General features: G+C 37.9%; 1 protein-coding gene across 29 annotated transcripts in view; it reads left to right on the forward strand.

Moving 5' to 3' along the window:
• Nucleotides 1-13,709, forward strand: part of FER (FER tyrosine kinase) — a 428,569-nt gene that overhangs the window by 49,547 nt on the left and 365,313 nt on the right. For all 29 annotated transcript variants that reach the window (XR_011381953.2, XR_016220600.1, XR_016220599.1 and 26 more), the window contains one exon: nucleotides 12,419-12,592. Coding sequence is in view for 23 of the 29 variants with exons in the window: in XM_070056512.2 (XP_069912613.1) it covers nucleotides 12,419-12,592 (174 nt within the window). In the remaining 6 variants the exon portion in view is untranslated. The remainder of the gene's footprint in view (nucleotides 1-12,418; nucleotides 12,593-13,709) is intronic.

Genomic DNA, 13,709 nt, shown 5'->3' on the forward strand with positions numbered 1-13,709 from the left:
TGCTAAAATACTGGTAAATAAATAAATTAGTTTCCTCTTAAATCCACTGGATGAACTATATCTATCGAGATATCTATATATATATATATATATGTAGATACTTAGATATCCATAGATAGATATTTTCTGTAAGTTATATAAGAGATATGTAAGTTATATAAGAGATATAAAATACCTATATAGATATATATCTATATAGGTAGATGGATGCTTCCTATAAGTTTGTTGAAATTCCGTCCAGTCTTACTTGGCTCAGTTTTTTTTCATGAATTTGTGTTGGATCTTGTCACGTGGTTTTTCTTTGTCTATTTCTGGAGTGATGTTACCTTATCTCATTCCATATATTGGAAATTTGTGTTTTTTCCCTTTTTTCTGACCAATCTGGGTAGAGGTTTATTAATTTTACTAATATTATCTGAGAACTCCCTTTTGATTTTGTTGACTTAAAAAGATTTTTTTTTCTATTGCTTTGATTTCAGCTCTGAAGTCTACTGATTTTTCTTCCTCTTAATTTGTTTTTCATTTGCTCTCCCTCTTCCCTTGGTTTATTAAGGTGGAAGTGGAGATCACTGATTTGAGACCTGTCTTCTTTTGTAATACAAGGGTATAGTGTTCTAAATTTTTTTCCGAGTACTATTTCATCTGTATCCAGAAATTTTTCTATGCTTATTTTAATTTTCTTATAGTTAGGATTACATTTAGTTTCCTTTTTGATGTCTTTTTTGACAGATGTGTTCTTTGAAAGATTGTTATTTAATTTCCAAATAGTTGTTTTTTTCCATATGTATTTTTGTTAGGTATTCTGAATTTAGTTTTCCAAAAACTTATTTTGTATAATTACATGTTTTTAAATTTTTGAATACTACTTGTTTTATAACCCAGAATGAGGTCTGTTTTGGTAAATGTTGTATGTATACTTGATAAGAATATATACTGTTACGGTCAAGATGGTTGATAGTGGTGTCCCACTGTATTGTTTCTTTTTTAGTCAGAGTTCTCCGGAGAAGGAGAAGCAGAAGGGAAGCTATATATATGTAACAGGGAAGTCGAGAAGTCCCTCTGTGTGCTATCTGTAGCCTGGAGAACTGGGGAAGCCAGTGATGTAATTCTGTCTAAGGATGAAGGTCTGAGAACCGGGAGAGCTGATCTTGTTCTCCCAGTCTGAGGCCAAGGCCCGAGAACCTGAGGGGCTGTTGGTATAATTCTCAGAGTACAAAGGTCCTAGGACTTGGAGTTCTAATTCTGACTTCAGGAGGAGATGGATGTCTCAGCTCCAGAAGACAGAGCAAATGAGCCCTTCTTCATCCTTCTAGTTCTGTTAAGTTCTTACTACATTGCATGATGCCTGCCCATGTTGGTGAGGATGAATGTTTTTTAATTAATTTTATTTAATGTATACAAACTTAATGCATTTCTTACATACAAATCTAGGAACACAGTTGTTCTTCCCACTCTACCTTCCCTCCCTCCTACACTCCTACCCTTTTTCTTCCTCCCTCTCCTATTCCCATTCTTCTTCTTCTTCTTCTTTTTCTTCTTCTTCTTTTTTTTTTTTTTTTAGGATTTATTTATTTATTTGAAAGGCAGAGTTACAGAGATAGAGAGAAAGTTACAGAGATAGAGAGAAAGGTCCTCCATCTGCTAGTTCATTCCCCAGGTGGCCTCAATGGCCACAGCTGGGCAGATCCAAAGCGAGGAGCCAGGAGCCTCCTCCAGGTCTCCCTCGTGGGTGCAGGGAACAAAGAACTTAGGGCATCTTTACTGCTTTCCTAGGTCATACCAGACAGCTGGATTGGAAGTAGAGCAGCCGGGACACAAACTTGCACCAGTATGGGATGCCGACACTGCAGAACGGGACTTTAACTGGCTGTGCCACAGCTCACAGCGCCGGCCCCTCCCATTCTTATTTTTAAAAAGGTCTATTTTCAGTTAACTTTATGCTCATAAGATTGACCCTACACTAAATAAAGAGTTCAACAAATAGTATGAAGAAAAAAAAAACTGACACTGTGAGGATGAATCTCTTACTTAGTTGAGTGATTCAGATACTGTCTCTTGTGGAAAAACCCTCATAGACATGCACAGAAATAATGTTGTACCAGCTTTCAGGTATCCTGTGATCCAGTCACTCCTGTTGCACTAATTATTGAGTTTTTTTTTTTTTTAGTGATTTATTTGAAAGGCAGAGTGACACACACACACACACATAACACACACAGAGCTAGAGAGAGAAAGAGAGAGAGAGAGATCTTGTATCTGCTGAGAGAGATCGCTTGATCTTTTATCTGTTGGTCCACTCCCCAAATGCTTCAATAGCTAGGGCTATGGCAGCCAGAGCCAGGAGTCAGAAATTCCATTCAGGTCTCTCACTTGGGTGGCAGGGACCCAAGGACTTGAGCTAACATATGCTGGCTCCCAGGTGCAGTTAGCAGAAAGCTGGAGCAGAAGCAGAGGTGACTCAGTCCAGGTACTCTGATATGGGATACAGGCATCCCAAGTAGTTGCTTAACTACTGCACCATGATGATCCCCTGAATTTTTCTTTATTACTTAAGGCTATTTGAAGTGTGTGCATTGTCTTCAATCCTGAGGGGCATGGTTGTTTGAGTTACTTTGGAAGTAGTATTGGGAGATGGAGACCTAGGCTGTCTTTGCTTCCAAATCCCTGGACTCTTGTTTCTCCATCATCCTAAAGCTCTTCTTTACTTCTTCTTTTAAAGTTTTATATATTTATTTGAAAGGAAGAGTGAGACACACACACACATGCACTCACACACACACACACACACAGAAAGAGAGAAAAGAGAGGGAGAGAGGGAGAGGGATCTTTCATTCATTGGTGAGAGAGCGCGAGTGATCAAGAGAGAGATGTTTTATTCATTGGTTCAATCCCCAGATGCCTGTTGACAGCCAGGGCTGGGCCAGTCCAAAGCCAGGAGCCCAGAACTCTGGGTCTTGAACTCCATCTCGTTCTCCCTGTGAGTGTCAGGAACCTAAGTATTTGGGCCATCATGTGCTGCTTCGCAGACGTAGTAGCAGAAAGCTGGACCACAAGCTGGGGAGCCTGGATTGCATCCCAGGCACTATGGTTTGGGATGTGTCCATCCTAAGAGGTAGCTTAACTGCTGTGCCACAGTGCCTGCCCTTCCTCTTTACTTCTTGGCATAACAATGTCTTAAATATTCCTTTTTATAATCCTGTTATAAACCTTTATCCTGGGAGTCCTGGTATTTTGGATATTAGTGGTATAACTAGTACTCAAACAGTACTTTATACTTTGTGTTTCTGTGTGGGTGCAAACTGTTGAAATCTTTACTTAGTATATACTAAATTGATCTTCTGTATATAAAGATAATTGAAGATGAATATTGATGTGAATGAGATGGGAGAGGGAGTGGGAGATGGGATGGTTGCGGGTGGGAGAGAGGTTATGGGGGAAAAAGCCGCTATAATCCAAAAGTTGTACTTTGGAAATTTATATTTATTAAATAAAAGTTAAAAAAAGAAAAAAATTAAACAAAATTTACAATGTATGGAATTTAAGATTTCACAGTATTTTTCAATTGCAAGTAATGCTGCAATGGGTACCATTGTATAGATGCACTTTTATATCATTATGAATGCCTTCACTAAGTTCCTGGAAATGGGATTTTTCAGCCCAAAATGTAAACTGTGCATTTAGTTTAGTTACAGGTTGACAATGTAAATATTTCCTCTGTAGATCTTGTATCATTTTGTATATTTATTAGAAATATATGAGGATGCCAGATTCCATTTAATCTGGACAACAGAGTGTGTTGTTAAACTTTTGAATTTTCTTCATCTGATAGGTAAGAAATTATATCTACTATGGTTTTATTTTATATTGCTCTAACAGTGATTGAAATTGAACAGTTTTTCATATGGTTAGTAGCTATTTTATTTTGAGTACTTGTTTTATTCTGTGCTAAAGAATAATTTTACTTTGTTTTCTTATTCACTTAAAATTACACTTGTCCCAAAACAGTCAACTCTGTCTAAAGTAATAGTGAGACAACTAATCCTTAGATAATATAACTTACTTGAAGGGTGATATTGGCTTATCTGTTAAACACAAAGTAAATTGAAATGTCAGTGCTTCATATATACTTGGGAATAAAAAGTAATGAAAAATGTTTTTTGGTGAACCAGCTTTATTATTTGTAGTCACTAAATACCACATATAATGTAACTTGAACCTGTGTAACTAGAGTGTGAATTGTATAACTTTTGAAAGTGATTGTTATCAAGTTTGGCTGGTAATCAATTCTGATATGATGCTTGATATGAAAATAAGAATTGCTGCAACACAATTGATATATTAGGAAACAATTTGAACATAACATGAATTTTGTTAATGTGTGGAACTGGAGGAAGCAGCAGGTGAATTCAGAAAGCTGTAACCTTTGAGGCAGAATATATAGAAATATATATCAAACTTATATTTCAGTCCTTTGTTGGTTACCTTTGTTTAATACTTGGTTTTGAGCCACATCCTTCCACATGTGGTATTGCAACTTTCTGTCCAGTTTCAGATAACTCTGCTACTTTACAGTAAGTTATAAGTTGCAAACCTTCTGAAACTTACTTTGACAAGCAAACCAGTTCTTTTCAAGGTAGAGTGCTGTGTTTATTGTAGTGGTTACATATTTCTCAACATTTAATGTGTGTAAAACTGCAAAGTTTTATTAGGTTCCTGACTTCTTAGATATATTCCTTGATTACTTTTTGAGTTTTGTGCCTCTCATCTCACTTGTCCATAAGATCTGTGGTTTTAATTTCTATAATTTTAAAACCCAGTGATAATTGGGGGCACAAATATTTGGGTGCAGCAAATGTTACATTAAAACTACTTGGGGAGCCATCCAAAACCTGTTAAATCAGAACCTGTGGTTATAAGGCTCAAAAATTAGTGTTTTTAAAAGGATCCTAGTTTCTTCTTATTGAAATTGTGAATTCCTGAGCAGGTATACCAGAAAGCTTTACAGAAAATGAAGAAATGGAGGCTCTTAGGAATAGGGAATATTTAAGGTTTCCTAAACCTGTTTTAGAGAAGTTTAATGTTATTTTCTGGATTTCTGTATCCCATAAGGGCTTCAAGACTCCAATGTGCTTATGTAATAGGCACACTCAGAATAAAAACTGCTGTTTTCGGGCTCTGTTTGTGTTAAGTTACTGTGCTATGCAGAAACTGTGCATTCTTCGTGGAATTTTCTTGCTGCATTTAGAAAAGATCTAAGAAGAAGTAAGAAAGCAGGTCGTTCGGGGCTGTAGTCTGCAGTGAACAGCTATTTATGACAGCTATTATTTACGTATCTTTCAAGCTTGAGTCATCTTGTTGATTATTTTCAATGCTTTACTGTAATTATAGCTCCAGTAGTTATTCTTTGACTCAGTGTCCCAGAATAAATACTTTTTGGTATAATGAACTCAGAGCACTTAAATTACTCCCTGTTTAAGGAATATTGATTTACCTCACAACACATCTGTTAGCTCACAGGTAGAAAGCATGAAAGCATGTGATGTGCTTTTCCAGGAGATACTCACTCTGTCCCTGTGTGTAGTTTTCCATTTTCCTAAAATTGAATACAAAGTTTAGATTTACTTCCTGATTTTGTTTTTTTGTTTTGTTTTGTTTTGTTTTTTGAATTAAAAAAGTCTTATTTATTTGTATTTATTTGAAAGGCAGAGCAAGAAAGAGAATGAGAGAGAGAAAGAGAAATTTTCCATCCTCTGGTTCACTCCCCAAATGCCTTGCAATTCCTGGGGCCAGGTCAACCCAAAGCCAGGAGCCTGGAACTCTGTCCAGATCCTCCCCCCCCCCCCCCCCAGTAGTGTCAGGGACTCAAGTACTTATCTTCTGCCCCCCAGGTGCAGTGGCAGGAAGCTGCATCAGAAGTGGACTTAATCCCAGGCACTTTCATAAGGAATGAAGGTATCGCAAGCAGTGGCTTAACTCACTGCTCCAAAGTGCCTGCCACCCTACCTTTAAAAATGTTTGTTTATTTTTCTTTATTTTAAGTGCAGAGTGATAGTAGCCAGCACTGTGGCTCAGCGGGTTAATGCCCTGTCCTGAAGTGCTGGCATCCCATGTGGGTGCCGGTTCTAATCCCGGCTGCTCTTCTTTTGGTCCAGCTCTCTGCTATGGCCTGGGATAGCAGTAGAAGATGGCCCAAGTCCTTGGGCCTCTGCACCCATGTGGGAGACCTGGAAGAAGCTCCTGGCTCCTGGATTCGGATTGGTGCAGCTGCGGCAGTTGCGGCTACCTGGGGAGTGAACCAACAGTTGGAAGACCTCTCTTTCTGTCTCTACCTCTCTCTGTAACTCTGCCTGTCAAATAAAAAAAATAATTCTTAAAAAAAAAGTGCAGAGTGATAGAGAGACAAAGATGGAGATAGATGGAGGTGTACTTCTGGGGCCAGTGTTGTGGCGTAGCAGGTAAAGCTGCCGCCTAACGTGCAGGAATCCCATATGGCCCCGGGTTTGAGTCCTGGCTGCTCCACTTCCAATCCAGCTCTCTGTTATGGTCTGTGAAAGCAGCAGAAGATGTTCCTGGTCCTTGGGCCCCTGCACCCACATGGGAAGACCCTGAAGAAGCTCTTAGCTCCTGACTTTGGATCGGTGCAGCTCCTACTGTTGCAGCCAATTGGGGAGTGAACTAGCAGATAGAAGACCTCTCTCTCTGCCTCTCCTCTCTCTATGTAACTCTGACTTTCAAATAAAATAAATAAATGTTTAAAAAAAAGCTATACTTTCTTTATATCTAATATTACTGACACTACTTCTGTTGACCACTTACGTGTAAAACAAGAATTTTAAAATATTTGTTAATTGATAATTTAATGTCTGCAGCTCATCTCTTTTTGGGAAGAAAAGAGAATAAAATTTTGGTAACTTGATTCATTATTTCTCTCTCTCTCTCTCTCTCTCTCTCTCTCTTTTTAAAGGATTTATTTATTTGAGAGTCAGAATTACAGAGAGAGAGGGAGAGGTAGAGAGAGCTTCCATTTGCTAGTTCACTCCCAAATGGCCTCAACAGCCATGGCTGACCCAGGCCTGAGCCAGGAATTTCTTCCAGGTCTCCCACATGGTTGTGGGAGCCCAAAGACTTGGGCCATCTTCTGTTGCTTTCCCAGTACATAAGCAGGGAACTGGATTGGAAGTGGAGCAGCCAGGACTCAAACTGTTGCCCATATAGGATGCTGGTGCTGCAGATAATGGCTTAACCCACTATGCCACAGTGCTGTTCCACCTCTTTTTTTTTTTTAATTTTATTTATTTGAAAATCAGAATTAAAGAGCAAGAGGGAGAAACAGAGATATTTCCCTTTTTAAATTGTGAAACAGTGATGTATTTATTTCTAGAAACATTTTATTTTTGATCACAAAAGAATAGTGCACCCACAAAAAATCACATTTAAGAATTTTGAAAATCTTTTGAAATCCAGGTAAAAACAATATTTTTATGATAAATTAATAATATTATTTCATAGGCAACTCAGAATTTCAAAGTGTTCTAAAATTAAAAAAATCTCAAACCAGTAATATTTTTTTCTTGGGGCATAGGAAAATGTGTGCTATGTGTATCTCTGTTCAAGTGGTCCCCTTGTTTTCATTTTCATTTTAATTTTTAACAGATTCCATATGATTTGTAGATGCAAGTCTAAGGACACAATGACATTCCCATCCTCCCTCTTTCCTTCTACTCTTCTACCTTTTTTTCTTAGTTTTGTGATAACATATTTTAAATGTACATTACAGTAAAAAGACTTATTACTTCACCAAATAAGAAATTTAACAAGTAAAAAGCAAAAAAGACCCGTTTAGTGGGAATATAGACAATGGCTATAAACAATAATTGAGTGTATAAATAACCATTTCACCCATATAAAGTTTTTTCGTCAACTAGTCATTCATAATTTCTTTCAATGAAATACAACCAATGACAATGTAACATCTAAATATTTCAAAATAGTGGGGTACTGTAAGTATATAGCCTCATTTCTCCATCTTGAGAACAAATGTCCTGTTTTTTCCCCCCGAAGATTATTTGAAAGGTTTAAAAAGATAAAATAGCACAGTAGATGGAAGGAGTGGTCAGATTTGGGGGCAGAATGGGACTGAGCTGAAGGAACCAATCCAGGGGAACGTGACGCTTACAGAGAGAACAGAACAGGACATGGAGAGGGGATGGGATGTAGCAGAGTGAGCAGCAGCAGGACCGTCTTTCAGAAGGTAGAGAGAGGGAGGTAAACATCTCCCAGGATCCCAACAGTAATTCTTCATTTTCTCTCAGATTTTCAAATCGGCCACCCTTGTGTTAACCAAGTTCCTCTGGAGCTGGATCAACAAAGGGGTCCTCTTTGGACGTGAGCAGATCACAGGCTGCTGGGGCTGAAGGGACTGTGAGGGCCTTTAATTCAGCCCTTTAATGTTTGACAGGAGAAGACTATTGAGGTTAGGGGACTCACTTCTGAAGGACGGGAGTGATCAGCAGTTACCTTTCTGGCTATTTTCTTCCTCAGAGAGCTAGAAACATGACCTTTATGTCTGAGAAGAACAGTAGTAATTGAGGAACACTGAGTTTAGGAAGGTGGAGGAAAAAGTTTTGGGAAAGAAAGCATAACGTAATTTCTTTTCTGGCCTTATTTGTGTTTAGATATTTAGACAAACTTTAATTGCATTTTTTTTTATTTGACAGGTAGAGTTATAGACAGTGAGAGAGAGAGAGAGAGAGAGAGAAAGGTCTTCCTTCTGTTGGTTCACTCTCCTAATGGCCACTACGGCTGGTGCGCTGCGCCGATCCGAAGCCAGGAGCCGGGTGCTTCCTCCCGGTCTCCTATGCAAGTGCAGGGCCCAAGCACTTGGGCCATCCTCCACTGCCTTCCCGGGCCACAGCAGAGAGCTGGACCGGAAGAGGAGCAACCGGGACTAGTATCTGGTGCCCCAACCGGAACTAGAGCCTGGGGTGCCGGCACCGCAGGCGAGGATTAGCCAAGTGAGCCATGGCGCCGGCCAAACTTTAATTGTATTTTAAAGGTTTTTTTAATTGAATTGAGAGGCAGAGTTACAGAGCGCAGTATAGACAGAATCTTTCATCCTCTGGTTCCCTCCCTAAATGGGCACAATGACTAGGGCTGGGCCAGGTTGAAGTCAGGAGCCAGGAGTTCTATCTGGGTCTCCCACATAGGTGGCAGGGGCGCAAGCACTCGCCCCATCTTCTGCTGCTTTCCTGAGTGCATTGGTGGAGAGCTGGATTGAAAGTGGAGCACTGTTCTTTGAACCAGCTCTCATATAGGATACTGGCATTGCAGGTGGCAGCTTAACCCATTGTACCGCACAGTAGCCTCTAGACTTAAAAGTTTAAGCAGTAATATTACTATTACTATTAAGTATTAATATTAACACTAATTATAATTATCAATATTAAGTATTAATACTATTAATTAAAATTAATAATCTAATATTACTATAAGACTGGTGGCAGTCTTCTGACATCCATCAATGACTGAGCTATTGCATCTCAGCATATTTGGTACCAGTCTTTAGAAATGAACTATTGAATTTGACTATTTTGATTTAACTTAAAAATTATTTTTATTTTATTTATTTATTGTGTATTATTTTGTCTACAACTATTTTTATTTGGATTCATTTTGGTTATTATATTTGTATATCATAATCTGATAATCTGCAATACAGTACTTGAAATGAGAGGCTTAAAACTGTCAACTGTTTGTTAGAAAAGCTTTAACTAGGCCGGCACCGCAGCTCACTAGGCTAATCTTCCACCTGCGGCGCCGGCACCCCGGGTTCTAGTCCTGGTTGGGGCGCCGGTTCCGTCCCGGTTGCTCCTCTTCCAGGCCAGCTCTCTGCTGTGGCCCGGGAAGAAGTGGAGGATGGCCCAGGTTCTTGGGCCCTGCACCTGCATGGGAGCCCAGGAGGAAGCACCTGGCTTCTGGCTTCGGATTGGCGCAGCGCGCTGGCCGTAGCAGCCATTTAGGGGGTGAACCAACAGTAAAGGAAGACCTTTCTCTCTGTCTCTCTCTCTCACTGTCTAACTCTGACCAAAAAAAAAAAAAAAAGCTTTAACTAAATAGAGGAAGTGAAATTCTGCTGAAATTGAAGGACATACTTAACTCAGAAGGCCCATCTGCTGCTGACTGCCAGGTGACAGCCCCTTCGGTTCTCCAGAAAGCTTCATCAAAGAGCACGTGCAGTCCTGGGTACCATGACATGAGCTGTGCGAGATGATGTAGAGAAGGAGACTGTTCAGTTTCTGTTATATTTGCAGGGAAGTGTTTATTTGCTTTAAAATTTGAGATCAGAGATAGGGAGAAGGGAGAGGGAGAGCCATTCCATCCACTCGTGTACCACCCCACCCCCATGCTTGAAACAGCCAGGACTGGGCTGGACCAAAGCCAGGAGCCAGGAACTCAATCCAAGTCTCCCATGCTGAAGCAGGAACACAATTACTCGAGTCTTCATTGCTGTCTCCCAGGGACTGCATTAGCAGGAAGCTGGAGTCAGGACCTGTAACTGGAAATTGAACCCAGGTGCTCCAACGTGGGATGGGATCGTCCTAACTGGGATTTTAACTGCTAGGCTAAATGTCCAAGAAGAAACAATTTTTAAATGCTGTAAGAAGATTTTAAGGAACATGATTATCACAATGAGTTATAGAATTGATGGAGTTTCATATATGTTACCAGTCTTTGAAAGTTATTATGATGTCATCATGAAGTATTTGAGTATCTCAAGGCCATTTTACTCAGATATGGTACTGTTGGTGTGTTTTTCCCCTGATTCTTGTGCTTGGATTCATTAAGTTTCTTGGATTTTTTAAAAAATTTTTATTGTGATTTGAAAAATGTCAGCCATTATTTCTTCAGATGCTTTTTCCTGTTTCCTTAGAGGCTTCCAATTCATACAGTTTTTTTTAAACTTTCCTGTTGTAATATTTTAGTAAAAAATGTGTGTATTTATAGTTACTACCTGATGTTTTCATGCGCATGTACATTGAAATGATTACCACAATCAAGCTAATTGACAAGTCTATCACCTCACAGTTTCTGATAGGAACACTGAAGATCTACTCTCATAGCAGATTTCAAGTATACATTATCATTAGCTATAGTTATGCTGTGCATTAGGCCTTTAGAACTTATTCATACTGTGTAACTGGAACTCCAATTCCTTTCACCATTATTTGCCCATTTCCTTCATGCCTTAGTCCTTAACAACCACCTTTCTATTGTATGAGCTTGACTTTTTCAGATTCCACATGTAAGTAAGATCATGCAGTATTGATCTTTCTGTGCCTGACCTTTTCACTTGGCATAATATCCTCTAGATTTATCTGACATTGTAAAAAAGCAGGCTCTCTTTTTATGGCTGAATAGTATTCTGTTGCCTACCACAGTTTCTGTATCCGTTTATCAATGATGGACACTTAGGTTGTTTCTATTTCTTGACTATTACAAGTAATGCTGCAGTGAAAATGAGAGTACAGATATATTTTTGATATTGATTTAATTTCCTTTGAATAAATACCTGGAAGAGGAATTACTAGGTCCTATGGCAGTCCTAGTTTTAATTTATTGAGGAGCCTTCGTACTATTTTCCACAATGGCTATCTTCTTTTCCTACAAACAATATATATTTCCCTTTTCTGCACATTCTTGCCAATATTTGCTGTCATTTGTCTTTTTGATAATGGGCCTTCTAGCAGGTGTAAGGTGATATCTTGCTGTGGTTTTGATGTGCATTTACCCGCTGGTTTATGATGTTGAGCACCTTTTTTTAGGGTCTGTTGGTCATTTGTCTGTATTCATTGGAAAAATATCTATTTAGAGTTTTTATACATTTTTTAAATTGGGCTATTTGTTTTTGTGCTGTTAGGTTATATGAATTATTTATATATTTTGGATTTAGCTCTTTACCAGACAGACATATGGTTTATAAATATTTTATCTCAACTGTAGGTTGCCTTTTTATGTTGTTATCTCCTTTGTTATATAGTTCTTTAGTTTGATATAACTTCATTTATTTATTTCTGCTTTTGTTGCCTTTCCTTTTGATCACCCATCTGTAAAATCATGCCAAGTCCACTGTCAACGAGCTTTTTCCTGTTTTCTTCTGGAAGTTTCATGGATTCAGGTCTTACATTTAGGACTTTAATCCATTTTGAGGTAATTTCTGTGTAAGGGTTGAATTTCTTTCTCTTGCATGTGGATATCCAGTTTCCCCTGTTACTTATTGAAGAGGTCATCCATTCCCTCTTGTGTATTTTTGGCACCTTTGTCAAAGATGAATTGACCAAATATTTAACATTTTTAAAAACTTAATACAACTAATAGGAATTATCTAATACAAATGTTAACTTTCTCTATTTTTTTGAAGTCTTGGCTACTTATGATCCATCAGACGGAACAACTTAGTAGGATAATGAAGACCCATGCAGAAGACCTGAACTCTGGACCCTTGCACAGGCTCACCATGATGATCAAGGACAAACAGCAGGTGAAGAAAAGTTACCTCAGTGTTCATCAGCAGATAGAGGCAGAGATGATCAAGGTGTGTCTTTCTGCATTGGAAGTAACTATTTTTTAAACTCACTGCAATATTTTGTCATTATTTCCTGCAAATAAAGGTTTTATGTCTCTAGCAAGTGATATTATATTTTATTGAGTATGAAACATTACTCATTCTATGATACATTGTGAAATATATAATCCTAAGAAAGAAATAAAATATTGCCACTTAAACTATGGAAAAAATTATTGAAATAACTGTTTAGCCTTTTAAAGATATAGCATGTAAAAATATGCATAAATAAAAAAACCAAAATATAGGCAAAATAAGTTAATTTAGGTCTTCCTAACTTATCTTCATATTCAGATTCTGTTGATAACCCTTTGAAAGTATTTTTATTATGGAAATTAATTAAGTGTACAGAAGAACAGAGTTGAACTCCCATCTCTGTGACACCCATATAGACTCCATTTGTATTCTCCCATCCACATTTTCTTCTACACTGTATCATTTTAATGAAAATCCAAGATATCTTTTATCCATAAATATTTTGTTACTGTTAAAAAGGAGTTTTCTTAAAAAGGATAACCACACTACCATTAATCTTACAGTAATAATGATTCCTTAATATTATTGAATACCATATGTTCAAATGATAGTTTTTCAAATGTTTTTATAGGTGATTTGCTTGAATCAGGATCCAAATATGGTCTACATTTTGCTATTGAATGATAATTCCCTTTTAATCTGTAGGTTCTCCTTTTTGTCCCTTTCTTAAAAATTGGCATTTGCTTGTAGAAGATTCTGGGTAATTTGTTCCATAGAATTAAATTTCCTTTCTTTCGGATTTTGTTGTTAGCATTGCATGATGTAATTTCACATATTTCTTCATTTTCCATTTTTCCTATAAACTAGAAGTTAGGTCTAGAGACTTGATAAGATTCTGATTGTTAATTTTGGGCAAAATTACATCATAGATAGTGGTTTAGACTTCCTGTTTCATTCAGGAGTTGTATAATGCCTGCTTTATCTTTTTGTGATGTTAAACTTGACTAAAAGATTCCAGTGTTGTCAGCCTGATCAGTCTATTAAAAGAGTTTCCTATTGGGCTTTTATCTAATAGTTATAGAAATGATTGATTTTCATTGTTTTAGATCCA

The sequence above is a fragment of the Oryctolagus cuniculus genome, chromosome 14 (genome assembly GCF_051225735.1).
Source record: "Oryctolagus cuniculus isolate XC-2025 breed Fujian yellow rabbit chromosome 14, ASM5122573v1, whole genome shotgun sequence".
In the NCBI taxonomy this organism is placed as follows: domain Eukaryota; kingdom Metazoa; phylum Chordata; class Mammalia; order Lagomorpha; family Leporidae; genus Oryctolagus; species Oryctolagus cuniculus.